Source organism: Bos grunniens, chromosome 11 (assembly GCF_055505025.1).
Source record: "Bos grunniens cultivar Pamir isolate PY7600 chromosome 11, Bosgru_T2T1.0, whole genome shotgun sequence".
NCBI lineage: Eukaryota > Metazoa > Chordata > Mammalia > Artiodactyla > Bovidae > Bos > Bos grunniens.
In genome coordinates, this window is record NC_141175.1 from 46,043,271 (window position 1) to 46,069,611 (window position 26,341).

The 26,341-nt window shown below is 37.9% G+C and overlaps 1 protein-coding gene and 1 pseudogene across 18 annotated transcripts in view; one reads left to right on the forward strand and one right to left on the reverse strand.

Annotated features, from left to right (window-relative positions):
• The window catches only part of WDPCP (WD repeat containing planar cell polarity effector), a 516,387-nt gene that overhangs the window by 361,958 nt on the left and 128,088 nt on the right, over nucleotides 1-26,341 (forward strand). For 13 of the 18 annotated variants that reach the window (XM_086326364.1, XM_086326371.1, XM_086326368.1 and 10 more), the window contains one exon: nucleotides 10,828-10,891. The exons of 3 other annotated variants lie outside the window; for them this stretch is intronic. In XM_086326364.1, coding sequence (XP_086182490.1) covers nucleotides 10,828-10,891 — 64 coding nt within the window. Of the gene's footprint in view, nucleotides 1-8,801; nucleotides 10,701-10,827; nucleotides 10,892-26,341 lie in introns of those variants that run through there. 2 more of the 18 variants (XM_086326376.1, XM_086326378.1) reach the window with 1 other exon arrangement.
• LOC147363044 (small ribosomal subunit protein uS3m pseudogene) lies at nucleotides 7,908-8,419 on the reverse strand (annotated as a pseudogene).

Here is a 26,341-nt window from a genome sequence, read left to right on the forward strand (position 1 = left end):
TCTCTCATGCATGAAAGTGAAAAGTGAAAGTGAAGTCGCTCAGTCGCGTCCGACTCTAGGGACCCCATGGTCTGCAGCCTACCTGGCTCCTCTGTCCATGGGATTTTCTAGGCAAAAGTACTGGAGTGGGATGGGTCTATTGTATCATTTAAAGTTTGTGATTCCTTGTTCATTTTCTGTTTAGTTGATCTATCCGTAGGTGTGAGTGGGGTATTAAAGTCTCCCACTATTATTGTGTTATTGCTAATTTCCCCTTTCATACTTCTTAGCATTTGTCTTATATATTGCAGTGGTCCTATGTTGGGTGCATATATAATTGTTGTATCTTCTTCTTGGATTGATCCTTTGATCATTATGTAGTGTCCTTTGTCTCTTTTCACAGCCTTTGTTTTAAAGTCTATTTTATCTGATATGAGTATTGCTACTCCTGCTTTCTTTTGGTCTCTATTTGCATGGAATATCTTTTTCTAGCCCTTCACTTTCAGTCTGTATGTGTCCCCTGTTTTGATGTGGGTCTCTTGTAGACAATGTATATAGGGGTCTTGTTTTTGTATCCATTCAGCCAGTCTTTGTCTTTTGGTTGGGGCATTCAACCCATTTACGTTTAAGGTAATTATTTATAAGTATGATTCCGTTGCCATTTAGTTTATTGTTTTGGGTTCGAGTTTATACATCCTTTTTGTGTTTCCTGTCTAGAGAAGACCCTTTAGCATTTGTTGGAGAGCTGGTTTGGTGGTGTTGAATTCACTTAGCTTTGCTTGTTGTAAAGCTTTTGATTTCTCCTTCATATTTAAATGAGATCCTTGCTGGGTACAGTAATCTGGGCTGTAGGTTATTTTCTTTCATCACTTTAAGTATGTCCTGCCATTCCCTCCTGGCCTGAAGAGTTTCTATTGAAAGATCAGCTGTTACCCTTATGGGAATCCCCTTGTGTGTTATTTGTTGTTTTTCCCTTGCTGCTTTTAATATTTATTCTTTGTGTTTGATCTTTGTTAATTTGATTAATATGTGTCTTGGGGTGTTTCACTTTGGGTTTATCCTGTTGGGACTCTCTGGGTTTCTTGGACTTGAGTGATAATTTCCTTCCCCATTTTAGGAAAGTTTTCAACTGTTATCTCCTCAAGTATTTTCTCATGGTCTTTCTTTTTGTCTTCTTCTTCTGGGACTCCTATGATTCGAACATTGGGGTGTTTAACATTGTACCAGAGGTCTCTGATATTGTCCTCATTTCTTTTAATTCGTTTTTTTTTCCTCTGATTCATTTATTTCTACCATTCTATCTTCTACCTCACTAATCCTATCTTCTGCCTCCATATTTCTACTGTTTGTTCCCTCCAGAGTGTTTTTGATATAATTTATTGAATTGTTCATTATATATTGACTCTTTTTTATTTCTTCTAGGTCCTTGTTAAACCTTTCTTGAATCTTCTCAATCCTTGTCTCCAGGCTGTTTATCCGTGATTCCATTTTGTTTTCAAGATTTTGGATCATTTTCACTATCATTATTTGGAATTCTTTGTCAGGTAGATTCCCTATCTCTTCCTCTTTTGTTTGGTTTGGTGGGCATTTATCCTGTTCCTTTACCTGATGGGTATTCCTCTGTCTCTTCATCTTGTTTATATTGCTGTGTTTGGGGTGGCCTTTCTGTATTCTTGAAGTTTGTGGAGTTCTCTTTATTGTGGAGTTTCCTGGCTGTGGGTGGGGTTTTAAGGGTGGCTTATCAAGGTTTCCTGGCTAGGGAAGCTTGTGTCGGTATTCTGATGGGTGGGGCTGGAGTTCTCTCTGGAGTGCAGTGAAGTGTCCAGTAATGAGTTATGAGATGTCATTGGGTTTGGAGTGACTTTGGGCAGCCTGTATATTGAAGCTCAGGGCTATGTTCCTGTGTTGCTGGAGAATTTGTGTGGTATGTCTTGCTCTGGAACTTGTTGGTTCTTGGGTGGTGCTTGGTTTCAGTGTAGGTATGGAGGCTTTTGATGAGCTCCTGTCAATTAATGTTCCCTGGAGTCAGGAGTTCTCTGGTGTTCTCAGGATTTGGACTTAGGCCTCCTGCTTCTGGCTTTCAGTCTTATTTTTACAGTAGCCTCAAGACTTCTCCATCTATAAGCACCATTGATAAAACATCTAGGTTAAAGATGAAAAGTTTCTCCACAGTGAGGGACACCCAGAGAAGTTCACAGAGTTACATAGAGAAGAGAAGAGGGAGGAGGGAGATAGAGGTTACCAGGAGGAGAAGAGGGGGAATCAAAAGAGGCGAGAGCAAGCTAGCCAGTAATTACTTCCTTATGTGCACTCCACAGTCTGGATCGCCCAGAGATGTTCACGGAGGTATACAGAGAAGAGAAGAGGGAGGAAGGAGACAGAAGTGACCAGGAGGATAAAGAGGGGAGTCAAAAGGAGAGAGACAGATCCAGCCAGTAATCAGTTCCCTAAGTGTTCTCCACCATCCGGAACACACAAAGAGATTCACAGAGTTGGGTAGAGAAGGGGGAGGGAGGAGACAGAGGCAACCTGGTGGAGAAAAAGGAGAGTCCAAAGGGGGAGAGAGCAATCAAGCCAGTAATCTCACTCCCAAGTAAAAATGGGTACTGAAGATTGGGTTATTAAAGGTACAAAATTGATAACAGATACCAAAAAGCAAAGATTAAAAATCTAGAGTAGAGATTGGATTTTGAAAAAGAGAAAAAAAAAGTCACAAAAATTATAATATATATACAAATGAAGTTTGCTTTTAAAAAGGGTCTCTTTTTTTTTTTTTTTTACAAAGTAATAGTTATAAAAATGAAAATTAAAGGAGTAATAGAGGACCTAAATTTTTTAAAAATTAAAAAAAAAATTAAAGAATGATAGTCCTAGATATATTTTTTACTATTTTTACTTTCTCTGGTGGTGGTGTGGGCAGTGTGGGGTCAGTTCATTTTTGGATAGTTCCTTGATCCAGCTTATATTTCTTAAGGGGCTAGTGGCCCCTTCCTATGTAGTCGGTACTATCTATAGGGTTTTTAATCTATTGTACCTGTCACTTCCTAGGAGGGTCCCTCTGTTCTAGCTTCTTCTGTTTGCTGGTCTCTTTGGTGTCTAATTTCCACCCTGGCACAAAGGGGTGGTGGTGGACACTTTTTTAGGCTCACTTGTTCAGTCGTGCTGTGGGGAGGGAGGGACGCTGCAAACAAATAACACTGGCATGTGCTCGCAGTGTCTCGGCCACACTGGGTTTTTGCCCCCACTCATGGCGTGTGTGCTTTCCCTGTCTACACTGCTTAGGCTCTAGGTTGCTATGCCGGGAACTGTCTGAGGCCAGCCCTGGTTTGTATGCACTTCCCGGGTCTACGCCGCTCAGGTTCAGGCATTCAGGTAGTCCTCAGACGCGCAGACTCGGTTGGGCCTGCGTTTTGTGCCCTTCCCAGGTCTGAGCAGCTCAGGTGACCAGGTGTTTGGCGAGCATGGTCGCTGCGACTTATTGCCTCCCCCGTCCCTCCTGCTAGGTTTTCTGGGTGTACAACTGGCGCACCTTCTCAGGCGGATGTTGACCGTCCAGAATCCCAAGAAGTCTTGGTTAGCAACGAAGCCTCTCTGGGGCCGTGATTGCCCCCTTCTGGCTCTGTCTGCCCTCGCCTGCCTGTCACCGGAGGGTGGGGGATGGGCTGGCCTGCAGCTGGCTAGCTCTGCTCAGTCCTGTGTTCTGTGAGTGGGCCTGAAGTTGTCTTTGGTTAGGGCTTTTCACATAGCTCTAGTCAGTCCTTTGTTATGTCAGCAGGCCTGGCGGTGTCTTAGGTTAGGGCTTTTCACGTGGCAGCTATCCCACAGTTTGGTTTGCTACCCCAAGTTAGTTCCCTCAGATTGCCCTCGGGGCATTCAGGCCCAGTCCTTACTCTAAGCAATGCAGCCGCACCTCCCTGACCAGCTCCTGCTTGCTAGTGGCAGGTGCAGGCGTCTGTGCTGCTTCTCCGCTGGAGGAGTTACTGTTAGGCACGTAATCTGTGGGTTTTAATTATTTATTTTTCCTCCCTGTTATGTTGCCCTCTGTGGTTCCAAGGCTCGCCGCAGACTCGGCAGTGAGAGTGTTTCCTGGTGTTTGGAAACCTGTCTTTTTTAAGACTCCCTTCCCAGGACGGAGCTCCGTACCTACCTCTTTTGTCTCTTGTTTTATCTTTTATATTTTTTCCTACCTCCTTTCGAAGACAATGGGCTGCTTTTCTATGTGTCTGATGTCCTCTGTCAGCGTTCAGAAATTGTTTTGTGGGATTTTCTGAGCGTTCAAATGTTCTTTTGATGAATTTGTGGGGGAGAAAGTGGTCTCCCTGTCCTATTCCTCTGACATCATAGGACTGCCCCCCTATTTTATATTCTAACTTTAATAATTCAATTATCTGAAATCTGGGAAGAAGTTAATCTGCTGTTTATCTTCTAATTTTCCATTATAGTAGCTTGTTTTCTTTTGTATTTGGTGATGTTTCATTGTGAACTTGTACTTGTTTTAATTTATGGCAATCCTGATGGCTTCTATCAAAAGTGTTTTAATCCAAAGACGAATTTTCTTTTTATTGTTTCTGTCAATGTTAAGGGCACTTAAAACCTGCAATCATTTTAGCCCCTGGCTTAATCAGAAGTCTCAGGCTAAACACCTTTAACTTGTGACTTGTTCAAGGCTCAGTCTTCTGTGGGTGATGGTTTAGACTAGTTCTGCCTTTTTTCCCTCTTTTGCTGTCTGCTCAGGGAGCATTACTCTAGTGTCAATCAAGGAACTTTGGTTAGTTAGTTATTTTGTAATTGAGAGTGTGGTATTCTCGGAAACTTTTTTTTTAAAGAGCTCTGTATTGTATTTTAATGTATATTTATAAGCAGTCTAGTTGGGAGCACTTTTTGATATTTTTGGTTGGTCATGCTACTAGATGCCAAAGCCAATTCTTTCATTTTCTCAGAATGTGAATCATTACCTCTTACCTAGAAAGAAGTGTACTGCCTACGCTGTCCACTTTAATTTTATACTTCTCAATTTCAGTTAATCATATATATGTTTGCCAAACTGATGTATAAATGGATGTATCAGACAGACTCACTGCCCTGTCAGGGGTGGGGTCTGCTCCTTAGTTGTTGGAGCAGGGGTCCCCAGATCTGTTTCTTAGCTCTTTTCTGATCTGTGGTGTGAGATAGGTGGGATTAGAAAACTCCCACTGGGAGAGAAGCCACTCAGCATTCTATTTCTGGAGATGTTCACCCCTGACTATGCTCTGCTGTGTTACCTTTCCCCTGTTGCATGAGCTCTGAGATTACATGCTTGATTGGCACTTCTCACGGCCACACTTTAACTGGGTATACTGGCAGTTGGCCACGGTGTCTCTCACGCATTGTTTTCACCAGTGTACTGGTGTAGGTCCAGTGTTCTTTTCTTTAATACTTCTTGAATTTTCTTCTTTTTCAATTTGCTCACCCTTCACTCCACTCTACCTATATTACTGGTTAAGCATTTATACAAACTTTTAATGATTGCTATTTGTAATTTTGTTGTGACAGTTACCAAAATCAAACAATTACCTTCGACAATTCAAAAAGCAAGGACCTTGGCACTTTAACTTTTTTCTGATTAATATGACATATCTAATTATTGTTTTCTGATCTTAAAAATAGCAAAACATTTGTGTATGTGCATGTATGTCTGTGTGTATTTATCTGCCTGTATATTAACCACATCTTTTTTTTTTTTTTTTTTAAGCTATTCCTTCTTGCTTTTCAAACCTTCCTTCTGGGATCATTTTCCTTTTTTCCTGAGTTATGTCCCCTACAAGTCCCTTTATTGAAGATATGTTGAATGCTTTCAGTTTGTACATATCTTAAAGTGTCTTTATTTTGCTTTACCTATTGAGAATTCCATTGTTATATTATACAAGAGAAATGCTCATTTTCTCACTACCATTTGAAGATGCATCCCTACTGTCTTCTACACCCATTGCTGTCATTGAGAGGTCTGGTCTCAGTCTGTTTGTAGGTTATCTTCTTTATAAGTGACCTGTCTTTTCTCTTGCTTTTTAAGACCTTTTTATTTTTAGAGTTCTGCATCTTCATTGTATATTTGCATAATTATAGATTCTTTTCACTGTATCCTGATTGATATATATTGTCCCTCTTGTGTTTATTGATTCATTTCATTTATCAGCTCTGGAAAATTGTCCGCATTTACCTTATTACCTGATTAGACGTGTTAGACTTTTCCATGTTCTCTGTTTTGCTAACTTCCATGTTCTTTGTATTGCTAACTTCCCTTTATATTTTTTTTTCTTGTCTCTTTAACATTTTGTGTAATTCCTTACTTATGCCTCTTTTATTTCACTAATTCTCTCTTTATACCAAATTATTTAACTTCAATTTTTCATTTCCAAAAGTTCTATTAAAAAAAAAAAAAGTTCTATTTTTATTTCTTAAAAAATCTACTGGGTAACACTTTTATTATTAATATATCCTGTTGTAAGCTTATTTTCATGGCCCCATCATTATTTCTTTAAATATGCTGAACTGTTTTACATTCTAACTTTAATAATTCAATCATCTGAAATCCAGGGAGAAGTAAATCTGTTGTTTATTTTCTAATTTCCCATCACAGTAGCTTGTTTCTTTTGTATTTAGTAATGTTTCAGTGTGAGCTCATACTTGTTTTAATTTATGGCAATTCTGGTGACTTGTATCAAAAGTGCTTTAATCCAGACATGAATTTTCTTTTTACTTTGCCGATGTTAAGGGCACTTAAACCTTGGGATCATTTTAGCCCCTGGCTTAATCAGAAGTCTCAAGTTAAGCACCTTTACCTTAAGACTTGGTCAAGGGTCAGTTTTCTGAGGGTCATGGCCAGAGTAGTTCTGCCCTTTTCCCCCATTTTTGATCTCTGCTTATGGATCCTAGTTTCAGTCAAGGAACTTTGGTTAGTTGGTTATTTTTTTATTGACAATGTGTTATCCTTGGAAATTTCCCTTTTTTTTTAAGAGTCTTATGTTGTACTTTAAATGTATTTTATAAGCGATCTAGTTGGGAGCACCCTTTGGTATTTTTGGTTGATTATACTACCAGATGCCAATGCCAGTTCTTTCATTTTATCATAATGTGAATCACTACCTCTTACCTAGAAGGAACTGTACCTCCTAAGCTGCTCACCTTAATTTCATATTTACCAATTCCAATGAATCACATATATGGTTGCCAAATTGGTATGTCAATGGACATACTAGACATGTTAAATTTGAGATACCTGGAACGAAAGAGTTTAGAGCTCCAGAAATAAATGGATACTAGAGATGTGTGTCTTTGATGTATCAATGCCATAGGAGCAGTTAGGGTTACTGAGGTAGTAACCCTATCTGAGTAGGTTACTGCTTGTTCCTTCATGGAACAGGCAGAGAAAACTCCCCCCCCCCCAAAATCAGGTTGATTATATTCTTTGCAGCTGATGGAGAGGCTCTATACAGTCAGCAAAAACACAACCAAGAGTTGACTGTGGCTCAGATTGTGAACTCCTTATTACAAAATTCAGACTTAAATTGAAAAAGGTTTTTAAAAAAATAACTGCTTTATAATCTCCAAAAATGAATCTTTCCATTTTAAGAGAAAACAAAGAACTTCAGGTAAAGTTCCTGACACAGTGACTGGCACAGGATATGCACTGAACCATAGCTATTACCTAAACCTCAGGTAACTGGCAGCCTTCTTGGGAACCCTGAAGCATCCTCAAAGACCCTATTCTAGTTCTCTAGACAGACGAAGAAGCAAGACAACATGGAGAGTCTATTTATTCAGTAGCAACTCTGAAGACAAAGTCTCAGAAATCTGAGGGGATGTATTTCCCCTATTTCTACTTCAGTCCATTTTCACAAGTTTCTGTCCTTCGCAGGCTACAACTTGATGTAAAAAGCTTGATGTATGTCCTACATATACTTATACACAACCTTTGAGGGAACAGTTTGGAGGTGCAAACAGGACACTTGTAAAAGTGGGACAGCAGGGTCTCACTGTAGCCCACAAGGAAGTAGAACTTGTGCGCAGGTAGCTGCCTCAGGACCAGGGCACAGATCTCCACCTGGTTAGCCCGGCGCTTCAGAATAAGCTGGTCAGCCAGGCAGCCTGGGAAGGTGCCCAGCATAAATCTGCGAAGGAAAACATCTTCCACTGTTCGCTCGGCAGCGTGGTCCTCCCCATCCAGGTTACCTGTATGCAGTGACAGCCAGCCCTTGCGGTGGGCGATGTAGTGAGGCGCATGCGCTTCCTCGTAGGTCACTGGTTTGTTCCCCTTGTCCACTCGGACTCGGGCCACCCGGTTCTTGAAGCAAACCACGGAGGTATGCAGGGCGTGCCAGATGCACGGCAGATCCCGGCTCCAGGACAGCATCAGAGGCCTGAGCCCGCCACCGCAGTAGAGCGCCACCATCTTGGACGTGAGGGCGGGGTGGGTGAAAACTTAACTTAAAAAGGAGACTAAGAAGGTGAAATCTAAGAATTGAGAAAACAAAAGATGACTCTCCAAATGCAAGAATGGATCTCCAAATGCAAAGAAAGAGGGTTTCAAGTAGGGGAAGTTAATAGGATCAGATGTGGCCAAAAGAGCACACTTATCTTAGAGGATGAATAATTACTATTGCTAGAAAAGTTTCAATATAGTGGATGGGAACAAATGCAAAATGGCAGTAAATCTATGAATAGTATTAACAGTACAACTTGCTGATCTGTCCTCTTCCTTATTACAACCCATGTCCACTGAATATATAGAGTCAGCCATTTTCCTGGAACAAAAATGAACACAATTTTCTTCTGATCGTCCACAGTTGAAAAGGATTCAGCAAATACTGGAGATACCAGTAAGAAGAACCAGAGAGTAGATGGGAGAACAGCTACCAAACACAGTATGGAAATTACAAAGTGTTTCAGTTTCTGGCCTACCAGCTCATATGGAATAATAATAAGCCTTGTTTGAATTTTAATTATATTAGCTATTTCACTAATAAACTTTATATACTCTTAGTAATAATATTCCACATTTCTGCTATGTTTTATGTGAAAACTTAGTATATTTTATACCATCATATTTCACAATATAGAACAGAACTTGGTTATATATCTGCTTGTTTCTTGAGTCAGAAAAACTGATTGTTACATCTGTGTAAGTTTCAGCATAGATGACCTTTTATTCCAAAATCCTGTGCAAATTATATGTTCATGACATGCTTTTCTCTCAGGACTTTAAATTTTCTGTAGAGGTAATTGATGTAAACTAAAGTTTGTCCTCACAAAGAAAATTCTTAGTTATACGTCAGGGAAAGATAGTATGATTGTGATGAAATAGTAGAAAAACAATACCTTTTTAAAATACTTAGAAACCACTTATTATTTTCATTTACAACAGCAGGGGATGTTTTTACCCCAGATCACTAATCTGAGAGTTTTGTAAAACTTCAACATTTGACTTCTCAACTTTTAATATAAATACATGATTTATTAATTGTTCTTATCCTGCTGTATTGTCCATATCCTCCTACTTTCCACTTACACAACAAAATACAACAAAGGAAAATATAATGAGGAAACGTATTTCCTAAGCTATCATTTCTCTACATTTAGCAGCACCTGATCTGGTTATTGTGACACTTTCAAGAGATGGCAATATCAGACCACATGACCTGCCTCTTGAGAAACCTGTATGCAGGTCAGGAAGCAACAGTTAGAACTGGACATGGAACAACAGACTAGTTCCAAATAGGAAAAGGAGTACATCAAGGCTGTATATTGTCACCCTGCTTATTTAACTTCTATGCAGAGTACATCATGAGAAAGGCTGGGCTGGAAGAAGCACAAGCTGGAATCAAGATTGCCAGGAGAAATATCAATAACCTCAGATATGCAGATGACACCACCCTTATGGCAGAAAGTGAAGAGGAACTAAAAAGAGGAGAGTGGAAAAGTTGGCTTAAAGCTCAACATTCAGAAAACGAAGATCATGGCATCTGGTCCCATCACTTCATGGGAAATAGATGGGGAAAGAGTGGAACCAGTGTCAGACTTTATTTTTGGGGGCTCCAAAATCACTGCAGATGGTGACAAAGTTATGGCCAATCTAGACAGCACACTGAAAAGCAGAGACATTGCTTTGTCAACAAAGGTCTGTCTAGTCAAGGCTATGGTTTTTCCAGTGGTCATGTAGGGATGTGAGAATTGGACTGTGAAGAAGGCTGCACGCCGAAGAATTGATGCTTTTGAACTGTGGGGTTGGAGAACACTCTTGAGAGTCCCTTGGACTGCAAGGAGATCCAACCAGTCCATTCTGAAGGAGATCAGCCCTGGGATTTCTTTGGAAGGAATGATGCTAAAGCTGAAACTCCAGTACTTTGGCCACTTCATGCAAAGAGTTGACTCGCTGGAAAAGATTCTGATGCTGGGACAGATTGGGGGCAGGAGGAAGAGGGGACAATAGAGGATGAGATGGCTGGATGGCATCACCGACTCGATGGACGTGAGTTTGAGTGAACTCCGGGAGATGGTGATGGACAGGGAGGCCTGGCATGCTGCAATTCATGGGGTCGCAGAGTCAGACACAACTGAGCAACTGAACTGAAGTGAACTGAATCTGATTATGTTTGTGCTTGACAGTTACACTGAACCCCTGCACAGGCTGTGTGCATCAGCACCTCCTAAATAAAATAAGAGTTCACATAGGGAAGATCCCAGCAGGTGAAGTCCCTACTGTTTGAGAATATTTTTATCAGAACAAAAACAATAGCATATAAGTACATTAAACAAACTGCTGTCTCCTCTTCTATAGTTTTGTTCACAACATATAACATTACTTCCTTACAGGTACCAAAGATTTGAAAAGGCATTTCTGTTAGCTGTTGACATTGGTGCTCGTGACCTGTTTATGGTGAGTCATTCCTTGGGATGATTTTGTGCTTTCAGTTCTAACGCTGAGTAAGTTGTCAGCTTTTGTGACCATTAAAAAGGATTAGTGTCATTTGTGCCTTCAACACATGGTGGGAAAGCATTTATTCCATCTTGGCTTGCAGCTTTGCCTTCATGAAACTGGTCAATAGCCATCTAGCCTCTTTTGACTTGCTGACATTTTCCTTGCCAGACCCAAAGGATTTTCATGTTTTCTAAGAATTTATAATTCTTGAATGTCTCTCCTCCTGTACTTTGATGTGAGAGGATGACACCTTTGTATCTAACAAGCTTAAATTTTTTCTAATCCATTCCCTATAGAAGTACAGCTTCAGAAACCAAGACACAGGACAAGACATGTCCCTGAGATCTTGAATGTGCTCAGTTTGTCCCTTAGGTTTTAGTGAGAAGTAACAGTTTGAATGTTCTCACTTATATTTTTAAAGTGACCACAGTGCAAAGTAGATCCAACAGAATATAATAAGTTCAAATGTGCTTTAATCCTCAACTTATTAATTATGGAACAGTAAAATAGACTAGTTTCTTACACATCTTTGTGCTCTGTATTAGGTTCTTATTTTATAAGATTTTTTGCCACAATGAGATCAGATAAACAAAGGTGGGGTTCCTGATTTTCAGCACATTCTGCTCCATAGAAATTCCACTGCTGTCAAAAAATCTGGAAAACAATAAAAACTTTGAGAAGGCTCTTTTATCTGAATCTTCTGTACAGTGAAGACATTTTGTACTTTAAGCTTTGATGCTTTAGATGTTAATATGGGTTCATATATTAGTTTATCTTGTCTTTGAAATGAGTTTGCTGTTTAAATTCTAATTTTGCATCACTCAATTAAACTGTGCTTTGTGCGTTCATTGATCATGGGAAAACATCTAATTACTTCAAATGTGTGAACCTTTTGCTATTTGCTGGTTGTCTGTATTTTGTTAGGTCACGTTGATCAGGCATATTAGTATATTAAGGGGACATTTTATTATTTTCACCAAAGTCTATGCATTCATACATCACAGTGTCAGAAATTTAATTACAACACTTCTTAGATTTTTCTGACCCAAGTGACGTTGTCACTTTATTTCCTCCTCACCTCTGCCACTACTCAGCAATAAAGGTAGATTTTCTTCCTATTTCCTTATTTTTTTTATGTCTGTAGTCCCAGCCTTCTTTCTAGCCAAAATAATAACTAAAGAGATGAATATTTATATGTTTAGTGTCTGATAAACTTTATTTCCCAATGTATTATTATACTGTTCTGTAATTTATGCTACATTAACTATTAACTAATACATAATCATCAAAGCCTGGTGGGCTACAAGTCCACAGGGTTGCAAAGAGTCAGACACAACAGAGCACGCACCGATACTCATCATAGCCATCTTACAAACTTCTTTTCAAATCATATCTGTTTCAGCATTTAGTCTCAGTTCTGGAGAAGGAAATGGCAACCCACTCCAGTACTCTTGCCTGGAGAATCCCATGGATGGAGGAGCCTGGTGGGCTATAGTCCATGAGATCACAAAAAGTCGGACACCACTAAGCAACTTCACTTTCACTTTCACTTTCTAGGCAGTAACAATATAAAGTCTCCATGTTAGTTTAAAGCCAAGCAGACTTTCTACTAATAGGCTAACCTTAACCCATGAGGATTTTTATTAGTAAAAGATAAAAATCTAAAATAAGGAAATGAGAGAGATACTTTTGCTTTCCTTTTTATTTGTAAAAGTGAACAATCAAAATGCTATATCCTTATTCTTCATATGTAACTTTTTATTTATAGCCCAAGGTCTGTCTTTAAGAAGCATTAAAAGCCTTAAGAGAGGATTAAGGCCTTAAAGTTCCATTTAAGCTTATGAATCTACTATATACATTTGATGCTCCACTTTAAAATTTTCTAAAGAATTTATCATGTTTTCTAATCAATTATTACTATTTAAATTATGATCTAGCCTACATACTAAGAATTATTACCTCTTTGCATTTAAAAATTTATAAAACAAACAGTACTATTCTTACCTATAAATTACCTTCTACCCCTAAGATATCTCATCCTTAAAGAAGAAAAATATGACTACATTGAACACAAAGGGGTCGCAAATAAAATGTAATGCTTAACCTGAGAATATTCTTTTTGCATTAGCATATCTGTTGGTGGTAGAGAGATAAAAGACATATATAGCATGATAGAGCAGACCTTGAATATTAAAAAGTAAGTATGTGGGTACTAGACCTGATGAAATGAGTCAGAAAGTACCTCTTTGTCTACTTTTACACATAGCCTAAGTGATCATCTTCTAAATTAGGGGTCAGCAAACTATGGCCTACCAAGCAAATTTAGCTCCCAAATGGCTTTTTACAGTTTTAAATCATTAAAAAAAATAAAATAAAAAGTGTCAATATACTTTAAAATACATGATATTAAAAATACATGATATTCAAATTCAGATTTTCATATCCATAAATGTGGTATTGAAACATAGCCAAACTTACTTATGTAATGTGTATGACTGCCTTACGATGGCAGAGTTGAGTGGCTGCAGGAAACTATCTGGCTTGTAGAGCCTAAAATATTTACTCTCTGGTGCTTTACAAAATATGTTTGCAGACCCCTGGTCAAAACAATCATAATTTATAATTTCATTCTTCCATATTTAAAACCTTTTAGCATCTTCTATCGCCTTTGGGGTAAATTCTAACTCCTTGAAGTGGCATCTACAGCCCCTCTACTCTCACCTCTCAGCTACATCAGCTTTCTTTCAGTTCTGGGAAGTATACTCTATTCTGTTATATCCAGATCATGTTAAGGAAGGGTGTAATGGGAAGGTGTAATGGTAGATACATGGAATTTGGGTCATAAGTTGTCTTCAAAGTCCGTAACTTTTGAGTTTTATGTGTAAATGATGATAATATAGTACCTATCCAGACGTTGGAGAAGGCAATGGCACCCCACTCCAGTACTCTTGCCTGGAAAATCCCATGGACGGAGGAGCCTGGTAGGCTGCAGTCCATGGGGTTGCTAAGAGTCGGACACAACTGAGCGACTTCACTTTCACTTTCCACTTTCATGCACTGGAGAAGGAAATGGCAACCCACTCTAGCCTGGAGAATCCCAGGGACGGGGGAGCCTGGTGGGCTGCCATGTATGGGGTCGCACAGAGTCGGACACGACTGAAGTGACTTAGCAGTAGCAGCATATGTTGGATTTTTTTAATTGAATAAAAGAGGTTTTAAATTCTATAACAATTTACAATTTTTAAGTTTCACACAGATGATTTCGTACAATCCCATAATAACCATTTGTTTCTTTCTGCCCCTCCTGCTTCCCTTTTCAAAGTGGTAACCACTAGTTTGTTCCTTAAGTCTGCTCCTTTTGTTATATTCACTAGTTTGCTGTAGTTTTTAGATATCATACAGTATTTGTCTTCCTCTGACTTATTTTACTCAGCATGATGCCCTCCAAGTCCACCTATAGTGCTTCAAATGGCAAAATTTCATTCTTATTTATGGTTGAGTGGTATGCATATATATATATTCATTTATCTAATACCTTGGTAATTGTAAATAATGCTGCTATAAACATTGAAGTGCATGTATTTTTACAAATTAGTGGGTTTTGTTTTTTGGATATATATCTAGGAGTGGAATTGCTAGTAGTACTACTTTTAGTTTTTTGAGGAAACCCCATACTGTTTTCCACAGTGACTGCACCAATTTACATTCTCACCAACAGTGTATGATGGTTCCTGTTTCTCCACATCCTCACCAACAGCTGTTGTGTTCTTCTTGATGATAGCCATTTCTGACTGGTGTGAGGAGATACCTCATTGTGGTTTTGATTTGCATTGCCCTGATGATTAGTGATGCTGAGAATCCTTTCATGTGCCTGTTGGCCATCTGCATATCCTTTTTGAAGCAATTGTCTATTCAATTCTTCTGCTTATTTTGTAGTCGAGATTTTGGGGGTTTTTTGATGTTGAGTCATAGGAGCTTTATATATATTATGAATGTTGTCATTCAGTCACAAAGTTGCGTTTGACTCTTTGTGACCCCATGGACTGCAGCACAACAGGCTCCTGTGTCCTCCACTATCTCCCAGAGTTTGCTCAATTTCATGTCCACTGAGTCAATGATGCTACCTAACCATCTCATCCTCTGCCACCCCCTGCTTCATAGGCCTTCAGTCTTTCCCAGCATTGGGATCTTTTCTAGTCAGTCCACTTTTCCCGCCAGGTGGCCAAAGTATTGGAGCTTCAGCTTCAGCATCAGTCTTTCCAATGAGTGTTCAGAGTTGATTTACTTTAAGGTTGACTGGTTTGATCTCCTTGCAGTCCCTCAAGAGTCTTCTGTAGCACTACAATTCGAAAACATCAATTCTTTGGTGTTCAGCCTTCATAAAGGTCCAACTCTCACATCCATACTCAATACTGGAAAAAACATAGCTTTGACTATACAGACCTTTGTTGACAAAGTGCTGTCTCTGCTTTTTAATATGCTGTTTAGGCTTGTTATAGTTTTCCTTCCAAGGAGGAAATGTCTTTCGGTTTCATGACTGCAGTCACCATCCATAGGGATTTTGGCGCCTAAGAACATAAAATCTGTCACTGCTTCCACTTTTTCCCCTTCTGTTTGCCATGAAGTGATGGGACCAGATGCTATGATCTTAGATTTTTACTACTGATTTTTAAGCCAGCTTTTTCACTCTCCTCTTTCACCTTCATGAAGAAGCTCTTTAGTTCCTCCTTCCTTTCTGCCATTAGAGTGCTATCATCTGCAGATCTAAGGCTGTTGATATTTCTTCCACCAATCTAGATTCCAACTTGTGATTCATCCACCTTGGCATTTCACATGATGTACTCTGCATATAAGTTATATAAATAGGGTGACAATATACAGCTTTGAGGTACTCCATTCCCAATTTGGAACCACTCAATTGTTCCATGTCTGGTTCTTACTGTTGCTTCCTGACCGGTATACAAGTTTCTCAGGAGACATGTAAGGTGGTCTGGTAGTCTTAGGTAGTCTAAATTCATCCCTTTAAAAATTTTCTACAATTTGCTATGATCCACATAGTCAAAGGCTTTAATCTAGTCAGTGAGGCTCCGGAATTCCCTTGCTTTCTCCATGATCCAGCAAATGTTGCCAATTTGATCTCTGGTTCTTCTGGCTCTTTGACACCCAACTTCTACATCTGGAAGTTCTCGGTACATGTGCTGCTGAATGAAAGCTTGAAGGATTTTGAGCTAACCTTGCTAGTATGTGAAATGAGTGTACTTGTATAGTATTTGAACATTCTTTGGCATTGCCCTTCTGTGGGATTAGAATTAAAACTAATCTTTTCCAGTCCTGTGGTCACTGCTAAGTTTTCCAAATTTCATCACGTATTGAGTACAACACTTTAACAGCATCATCTTTAGGATTTGAAATAGCTCAGCTGGAATTCTGTCACTTCCACTACCTTTGTTTGCAGTAATGCTTTTTAAGGCCCACTTGACTTCACACTCCAGAATGTCTGGCTTTAGGTGAGTGACCACACCACTGTGGTTATCTGGGTCATTAAGACTTTTTTTGTATAGTTCTTCTGTGTATTCTTCCTACCTCTTCTTAATGTCTCCTGCTCCTGTTAGATCCTTACCATTTCTATCCTTTATCATGCCCAGCCTTGCATGAAATGTTCTGTTGATATCTCTAGTCTTCTTGAAGAGGTCTCTAGTCTTTTCCATTCTATTGTTTTCCTCTATTCCTTTGCATTGTTCATGTACGAAGGCCTTTTTATCTCTCCTCACCATTCTCTGAAACCCTGCATTTAGTTGGGTATTTATTTCCCTTTCTCACTTGCCTTTTGCTTCTCTTCATTCTTCAATTTTTATTTATATTAAAAAAAAAAACCTTTATTTATAATAAAAGCTTCAGCATTTATTAAAAAACCTCCTCAGACAACCACTTTGCCTTCTTGCATTTTTTTTTCCTTTGGGATGTTTTTGGTCACTGTCTCCTGTACAATGTTATGAACCTTGTCCATAGTTCTTCAAGCACTCTGTCTACCACATCTTATCTGTTGAATCTGTTACTTTCACTGTATAATCATAAGAGATTTGATTTAGGTCATAACTGAGTAGCCTATTTGTTTTCCCTACTTTCTTCAGTTTAAGCCTGAATTTTACAATAAGAAACTCATGATCTGAGCCATGGTCAGCTCCAGGTATTGTTTTTGCTGACTGTATAGAGCTTCTCCATCTTTGGCTGCAAAGAACATAATCAATCTGATTTTGGTTTTGACCATCTAGTGATGTCCATGTGTAAAGTCATCTCTTGGGTTACTGGGAAAGGATGTTTGCTATGACCAGCATGTTCCCTTGACAGAACTCTGTAAGCCTTTGCCCTACTTCATTTTGTATTCCAAGGCCAAATTGGCCTATTACTCTGGATATCTCTTGACTTCCTAATTTTGCATTCCAATCCCGTATGATGTAAAGGCCATCTTTTTTTTTTTTTTTTTTTATGTTAGTACTAGAAGTTCTTATAGATCTTCATAGAACTTTCAGCTTCGACTTCTTTGGCATCAGTGGCTGGGGCAGAGACTTGGATTACTGTGATATTGAATAAGGTCTGCCTTGGCAATGAACAGAGATCATTCTCTCCTTTTTGAGATTTCATCCAAGTACTGCATTTCAGACTCTTGTTAACTATGAGGGCTACTCCATTTCTTCCAATGTATTCTTGCCCACAGTAGTAGATATAATGTTTACATGAATTAAATTTGCCCACTCCTGTCCATTTTAATTAACTGATTCCTAAAATGTCAATATTCACTCTTGCCATCTCCTGCTTGGCCACGTCCAATTTACCTTGATTCATGGACCTAACATTCCAGGTTCCTATGCAATATTGTTTTGTATAGCATCAGACTTTACTTTCACCACCAGACATATTCACAACTGAGCATCATTTCTGGTTTGGCCCAGCTCCTTCTTCTTTCTGGAGCTATATTAGTATTTGTCCTCTGCTCTTCCCCAGTACCATACTGGACACTTCCAACTAGGGGTACTCATATTCAGGAGTCATATCTTTTTGCCTTTCATACTGTTAATGGGGTTCTCATGGCAAGAATACTGGAATGGATTGCCATTTCCTCCTCCAGTGGACACATTTTTTTTTTAACTTTACCATATTGTATTGGTTTTGCCATATATCAAAATGAATCCGCCACAGGTATACATGTTTTCCCCATCCTGAACCCTCCTCCCTCCTCCCTCCCCATACCATCCCTCTGGGTCGTCCCAGTGCACCAGCCCCAAGCATCCAGTATCATGCATCGAACCTGGACTGGCGACTCGTTTCATATATGATATTATACATGTTACAATGCCATTTTCCCAAATCATCCCACCCTCTCCCTCTCCCACAGAGTCCAAAAGACTGTTCTATACATCAGTGTCTCTTTTGCTGTCTCGTATACAGGGTTGTCGTTACCATCTTTCTAAATTCCATATATATGCGTTAGTATACTGTATTGGTGTTTTTCTTTCTGGCTTACTTTACTCTGTATAATAGGCTCCAGTTTCATCCACCTCATTAGAACTGATTCAAATGTATTCTTTTTAATGGCTGAGTAATACTCCATTGTGTATAAGTACCATAGCTTTCTTATCCATTCATCTGCTGATGGACATCTAGGTTGCTTCCATGTCCTGGCTATTATAAACAGTGCTGCGATGAACACTGGGGTACACGTGTCCCTTTCAATTCTGGTTTCCTCGGTGTGTATGCCCAGTAGTGAGATTGCTGTATCATAAGGCAGTTCTATTTCCACTTTTTAAAGGAATCTCCACACTCTTCTCCATAGTGGCTGTACTAGTTTGCATTCCCATCAACAGTGTAAGAGAGTTCCTTTTTCTCCACACCCTCTCCAGCATTTATTGCTTGTAGACTTTTGGATAGTAGCCATTCTGACTGGCGTGAAATGGTACGTCATTGTGGTTTTGATTTGCATTTCTCTGATAATGAGTGATGTTGAGCATCTTTTCATGTGTTTGTTAGCCATCTGTATGTCTTCTTTGGAGAAATGTCTATTTAGGTCTTGGCCCATTTTTTGATTGGGTCATTTATTTTTCTGGAATTGAGCTGGAGGAGTTGCTTGTATATTTTTGAGATTAGTTCTTTTTCAGTTGCTTCATTTGCTATTATTTTCTCCCATTGTGAAGGCTGTCTTTTCACCTTGTTTATAGTTTCCTTTGTTGTGCAGAAGCTTTTAAGTTTAATTAGGTCCCATTTGTTTATTTTTGCTTTTATTTCCAATATTCTGGGAGGTGTGTCATAGAGGATCCTGCTGTGATGTATGTCAGAGTGTTTTGCCTATATTCTCCTCTAGGAGTTTTATATTTTCTGGTCTTACGTTTAGATCTTTAATCTATTTTGAGTTTATTTTTGTGTATGGTGTTAGAAAGTGTTCTAGTTTCATTCTTTTACAAGTGGTTGACCAGTTTTCCCAGCACCATTTGTTAAAGAGATTGACTTTTCTCCATTGTATATTCTTGCCTCCTTTGTCAAAGATAAGGTGCAGTGGACACATTTTATCAGAACATCATTATGACCTATTTGTCTTGGATGGCCCTGCACAGCATGGCTCATAGATTCACTGAGTTACGCAAGCCCCATCACCACAACAAGGCTAGATCAAGGGGATATATGAATATTAACCCCTTACCAGTCATATCATTTGCAAATATTTTCTCTGTTTACTAGGTTGCCTTTTTATTTTGTGAATGGTTTCTTTGCTGTGCAAAGGTTTTTAAGTTTAATTAGGTCCCACTTCTTTATTTTTGCTTTTGTTTTCTTCACTTTATGAGATGGATCCAAAAATTATTGCCACAATTTACACAAGAGTATTTTGCCTATGTTTTCCTCTAAGAGTTTTATAGTATCTGGTGTCATATTTAGGTTTTTAATCCATTTTGAGATTGTTTTTGAGTCTCTGTGCAGATACTGTATTGAAAGTACTCTGTAAACTGGGAAGTACTAAAGAGATACCATGTGTTGTTACTAGTAAGAGATGGCTTTTACATGCCAGTTGCAAGAAATAATAACCTGAAACAGGACCCAAATTTCATGACTATATAGGATAATATACTTTGTAAGCAAAATTGTTGATTCAGGAAGCCCTTAGACGAAAATAAAATGTTTTGATTATAGGACTAAATAATAATAAAAAATAATACCATAAAATATAAAGAACAAAAACTAAAAAAATCACTTGGAATTTTCTTCTGCAGAAATGAACATCCTTTAAAGTATTTCTCTGTGTAAGTCTCTATATTAAACTTTTTATTTATAGCTAGAATGTTTTTCATTCAACAATGTTACAGTGACAGTTTTTCGTAAAATAAATATAGATCTATATCATTACTTTAATGGTGACATTGTATTCCATATTTTAATGATACTCATATAAAAGCAGGCATAGAGACCAATGGAACAGAATAGAGAGCCTAGCAGTAAACCTATGCATATACTGTTTCCTAACCTTTGACAGGGGCACCAGAAACACACAATGGGGAGAGGATAGTCTCTTCAGTAAATGGTGATGGGAAAACTGGATAGCCTCATGCAAAAGAATGGAACTGGGTCCACTCTCAAAAAAGAACTCAAAATGGGTTACAGAGTTACATGTAATACCTGAAGTCATAGAACTCCTAGAAGAGAACATTGAGAAAAAGCCCTTTGACAATGGTCTTGGCAGTGATTTTTTTTGAGTAAGACACCAAAAGCAAAGGCAGTGAAAGCTAAAATATATAAGCAGGACTATGTCAAACCAAAAAGTTTCTGCCCAGCAAAGGAAACAACCAAGAAAAAGAAAAGGCAGTCTGTCTATAACTGGATTATTTAGTTTGACATATGACATAAATAACAGTACACTATTTCTTTTCTGTTTCTCCGACTTATTATATGTTCTTTCATCTAACCATTCTTGCCCTTCTTTGTATTAACTATATTTATTCCATTTTTCTCTTTTATTAGTGTATTTTTCCTCTTTTTCTCCAAACTAATGACTTTTTGGTAAGCCTTTTGGTTGTTGCTGTTGTTTGGCAGTTATTTACTCTTACCTTTTTTTAAATTGAATTTTGGACATAAGATTTTAAAAGTTTAGTGATAATTTGAGACTATGTATGATGTTATTTTCCTCCAGAAAGGATTTACTTTGCTTCTGGCAACTATAATAGTTAGGTTAAAAGTTAAACTACATTTTAATCTATTCTGTAATTGAGTTTATTTGAAGCTGAGTTTCAGTCTGAGAGTGTATTTCCACTTTATACTTATATAAAGACTGTAGTCCTTCGGGAGTCCCAGCCTAAAGCTCTGCCTCCTCAGCAGATGCTACTAACTTTGTAACCTTAGCCCAGTCAGTGTCCACAGTGATTTTGGAGCCCAAGGAAATAAAATCTGTCACTGCTTCCACTTTTTCTGCTTCTGTTTGCCATGGAGTGATGGGACCAGATGCCATAATCTTAGTTTTTTGAATGTTGAGTTTCAAGCCATCTTTTTCACTCTCCTCTTTGACCTTCATCAAGAGGCTCTTTAGTTCCTCTTCACTTTCTACCATTAGGGTGTCATCATTTGCATATCTGAGGTTATTTTTATTTCACTTGGCAATCTTGATTCCAGCTTGTATGTGTGTGTCATCCAGGCCAGTGTTTTGCATAATGTATTCTGGATATGTTAAATAAACAGAATGACAATATATATTCTTGTTATACTCCTTTCCAAAATCACTGTGGACAGTTACTGCAGTCATGAAATTAAAGATGCTTGCTCCTTGATAGGAAAGCTATGACAAACCTAGACAACGTATTAAAAAATGAAGATATCGCTTTGCTGACAAAGGTCCATATAGTCAAAGCTGTGGTTTTTCTAGTAGTCATGTACAGATGTGAGAGTTGGACCATACAGGCTGAGCGCTGAAGAATTGATGCTTTTGAATTGTGGTGTTGGAGAAGACTCTTCAGAATCCCTTGGACTACACAGAGATCAAACCAGTCAGTCCTAAAGGAAATCAACCCTGAATATTCATTGAAAGGACTGATGCCAAAGGTAAAGCTCCAATACTTTGGCCACGTGATGCAAAAGCCAACTCATTGGATAAGACACTGATGCAGGGAAAGATTGAAGATAAAAGGAGAAGAGGGCAGCAGAGGATGAGGTGGTTAGATAGCATCACTGACTCAATGGGCATGAAACTGAGCAAACTCCGGGAGAAAGTTTAGGACAGAGGAGTCTGGCTCTTGCCTAAAGCTCTGTGTGGTTTGTCAACTTTTCAAACACTGGTTTCTGCTAAATTTCTCAGCCTCTGAGCCACCAATTACAAATTTGCAAATGCTTTGAAAGCAAAAGCAGCACCAAATGTCAGACTGACCTCTCTGGGCTTTGCTTCTGTCTAGGATCTTGGTCATTCAAATACTGCCTTGGTAGGTCTCCAGTGTCTTCAAAAAAACAAACAATTTAAAAAATTATTTATCGAGCTGTTCTAGTTGTTATCAAGAGTATCCTCTTATATATTCTTAAATGGATAACTGGAATCAGAAGTTTTCAGTATATTTTTTGAAGGTGAGTTATAAGTGTTAAACTTGGCACTAGCTGCTTTCTAATTCTGTATAACTCCCTGCAATGTGCTATTATGTTTGAACTGTTAATCACTAAGAGCCTTAAATGTCACAAACTCTACTTTTAAGCATGACATGTCATCAATTTTGTGTCCAAAATGGATCAAATAAAACCATAAAATGTTGTATTCTAGGGTATATCACTCCAAGTAAAAGCATTCAAAGAGTAAAACCTAATTTTTTTCCAATTTTAACTCATTTCAAAGAAAGTAAATAAAATAAAATTTCAGCTCTTCCATTTAAAGAATTGTTTTAATCTTGTAGGATGAATAATGCAAGTCTTTATTTTTTATAACAGTAGAAGATATTTGTTTTTATGCCTGCTTAAATTTATAGCAGTGCTTTATGATTACCAGTAACAAAATCATTACAGCTTAAAACATTAAAGGAATTAATTTTTCTTAATCAGCTGCAAAATGGCTGCATTACACCAGAGGCTATGTATGTTATTATTCAATTTGCATAATAATCCTAACCAGTAGAATTATTATACCTATTTCATAGTTGATAAATTGATAAGGAAAACTGAAAATCATGATTCAAACTCAGATATGTTTGATTATAAAATCCATGCCATTTCCAATTATACCAAACTGCTCATATAAAGATTAGAAAGTTCCCCAAAGCTTAGTAATTTATGACTTGATAACTACCCATAACTAAGTCTAAGAAAGCTAGTCTTTTCTTTTTATCCTTTATGAAAATATACAAAGATTTCAGTAAGACTACTTTTTGTAGAATGACAATCTGATCTAGCCTGAATGATTTACAGAACCCCATTTATTGGAATACTCAATCTCTTGTCCTATAGAAAAGTGTCAGTTTCTCACTGGTCCCTATAGTTCAATGTTGTTTGTTTCTTACTAAATTCAAACAAAGAAAAATAATCATATAATTAATAGTGGTTCAACTGATATAAAATAGGGAAAGAGGAATTTTCCCCTTCCAGGCAATGGACAAACTGGTTCTCAGACTTGCCCTCTTACTGTAAAACTGGACAAAATACATAAGAGAACTGTATTTAGGCAGTGTACCGTAAGGACAGCAGGACCGTGACCCTCAATAAGTGGAGAATACACAGATGAGCCCTGGATGCTATTTCCAGAGCAGAGACCAGTGATGGCACTTAGCTGAAGACCAAGAGATAAGAGTTCAGAATTCAGGGATGATGAGAGCTCTAGAATTTGTGGTGCAAGATACCAGAAAGGGAGAATCTGTGTGACGAGTGGGGACCCAATAGACAAAGCTTATCAAAGAGCCTCTGCTGTGACAGAGAGCTGAATGGAGAGGCTGCACAATGCTGAGAAATGCTTTAATTCTGGTTCAGCCAAAGTGAAGCAACCTCTGAGCATTTATATGAAACCCCAGAAATGTCATCCTTTAAGAATAAGGGCCACATCCTATGACAATTTACAAAATTGCCTTTAAAAATCATAAAACCAACTTGGCAGGATCAAAGTAATCCACTACTAATTTAATGCTTGTTAGTACAAAAGATTCAATAGCCTTTAAAGAAAGACAGTTATAATCCAGACTCCCTACAATGTGACATCCACAATGTCCAGCATAAACATATTACTACGTTTGTGAAGAAGTAGGGAAATGTGATGTATTATGAAGAGAAAAAAGCTAATAGTAACAGACCCTAGGATACCAAGAGATTGAGATGGGCAGACAAGCACTTTGGAGCAGCTATTATAAACATGTTCAAGGATTTTAAAAGAACATAATTAGTGAATATATAGGGATTCTTAGCAGAGACACAAACTAAGAAAGTGGGAGGGGAGGAATTCTAGAAATGAAAAATATGAAATCTAAAATGAAAAAATCTACTTTAAAAAGTATTGGCCCCATATAATAAAGGATTAGTGAATAGGATAGTTCAGTAGAGATCATCCAATTTGAAGGAAAGAAAGAAAACACTGCAAAAATGAACAAAGCCTCAGTAACAGGTAAGACAAAATCAAGTACTCTATAAAACATATGTAATTGGTGAAAGAAGTTAGTCTACAGACATAAGAAGCTCAGTGAGCTCCAAACAGAAGGCAGCTTTACCCAGGCCCACAATATCTTGGCACAGTATCCAAAATACTGAAACCAATGATGAAGAGAAAAATCTTTAAAATACCCATAAAAAATTTATGTAGAAGTATTAACAGCTAATAGGAATTATGGCTGACTTCTCATCAGAATCAATGATGACAGAAGATAATGGAGCATTAAGTACTGAAAAAAATCAAAACTTTCAACACAATTTTATATCCAGTGAAATTTATTCTAAAATGAGAATGAAATAAAGAGACTTTTGGATAAATAAAAGCTGAGACAACTCAACACCAGCAGATCTGAACCACAAGAAAAATTCCTGCACCACAAGGAAATTCTTTAGGTAGAACAAATATGCTAACAAATGTGGGTCTACATAAAAGAATGAAGAGCTCTGGAGATGGTAAATATTAACAATGAAAGTATTTTCTTAACAAATCAATAAAAGTATTATTAATAATACTTCTAATAAAACTATTTTTCCTAGTGGAAGAATGTCTTTAAACTATAACTGTTTAGAGCAAAGGTACCAACAATACACTATTGTATTTATAACATATATAGGTATGAAATTACATCACAAGGAGTTGGGGTAAATAAAAATGACACTGCTGTAACGTTTGTGCATTTTACCTGTAGTGGTATAATATTATTCTAAATAAACTGTGATAAGACTGCATGTTATAGTGCCTAGATGATTTTCTTAAAATTTTAAGTAGATATGCAACTTTAAAAAGTCAATAGAGAAGGCTTCCCTGGTGGCTCATTGTGAAGAGTCCACCTGCCAGTGCAGGAGATGTGGGTTCAACCCCTGATCCAGGAAGATCCCACATGTCACGGAGCATCTAAGCTGTCTCCACAACTATCGAGCCTATGCTCTGCAACTACTGAAGCCCCTGTGCCTAGAGCCCATGCTCTAGAAGAGAATCTACTGAAGTGAGAAGCCATGCACTACAACTAGAGAGCAGCCCCGCCTGCTGCAACTGGAGGAAAGCCCACACAGCAGCGAAGACCCGGCACAGCCAAAAACGAAAAATAAAAAGTCAATACAGAAATGTAAAAACACTTTAAAAGTACTGAACCCCACAGAGGGCAGTACAGGATAACAAATAACAAACAAGCAAGATGGTGATAAGACCCATGATACTTAAACCCAAATATTTATAATTATATTAAATTCAATTAAATTCACACTCCAATTAAAAAGTAGAGACTGAATTTTTTTTAAGACCAAGATTGTGGAACTGGATAAAAAGCAAGACCTAATTATATTCTGTCTCTAAGATGAAACACTTAAGTTATTATGACAAAATAGATTGAAATTATAAAGATAATACCCTGCAAACAGTAAGGTATCAGACAAATTAGATTTCATGACGAAGTATTACCAGAGATAAAAAAGGACACTTGTGATAAAGTTGAATAGAAAGACATATTTCTAAATGTTTATGTACAAAATAACAACTTCAAATATATGAAGCAAAAGCTGACAACAACAAAGAGAAACAGACAAATGCAGTATTCAAAGAACGAGTACTAAAAAAAAAAAATCAGAAAAGATATGTTGAACCTTCTAACCAACTTAAACTGACAGATTTTGAACTTATCTCCAACAACTTTAGAATGCACGTTCTTTTCAAATGTCTATGGGATAATAACTAAACATAGACTGTCTGCTGGTCCATAAAATAAACCACAATACACTTTAGAAGACTGAAAT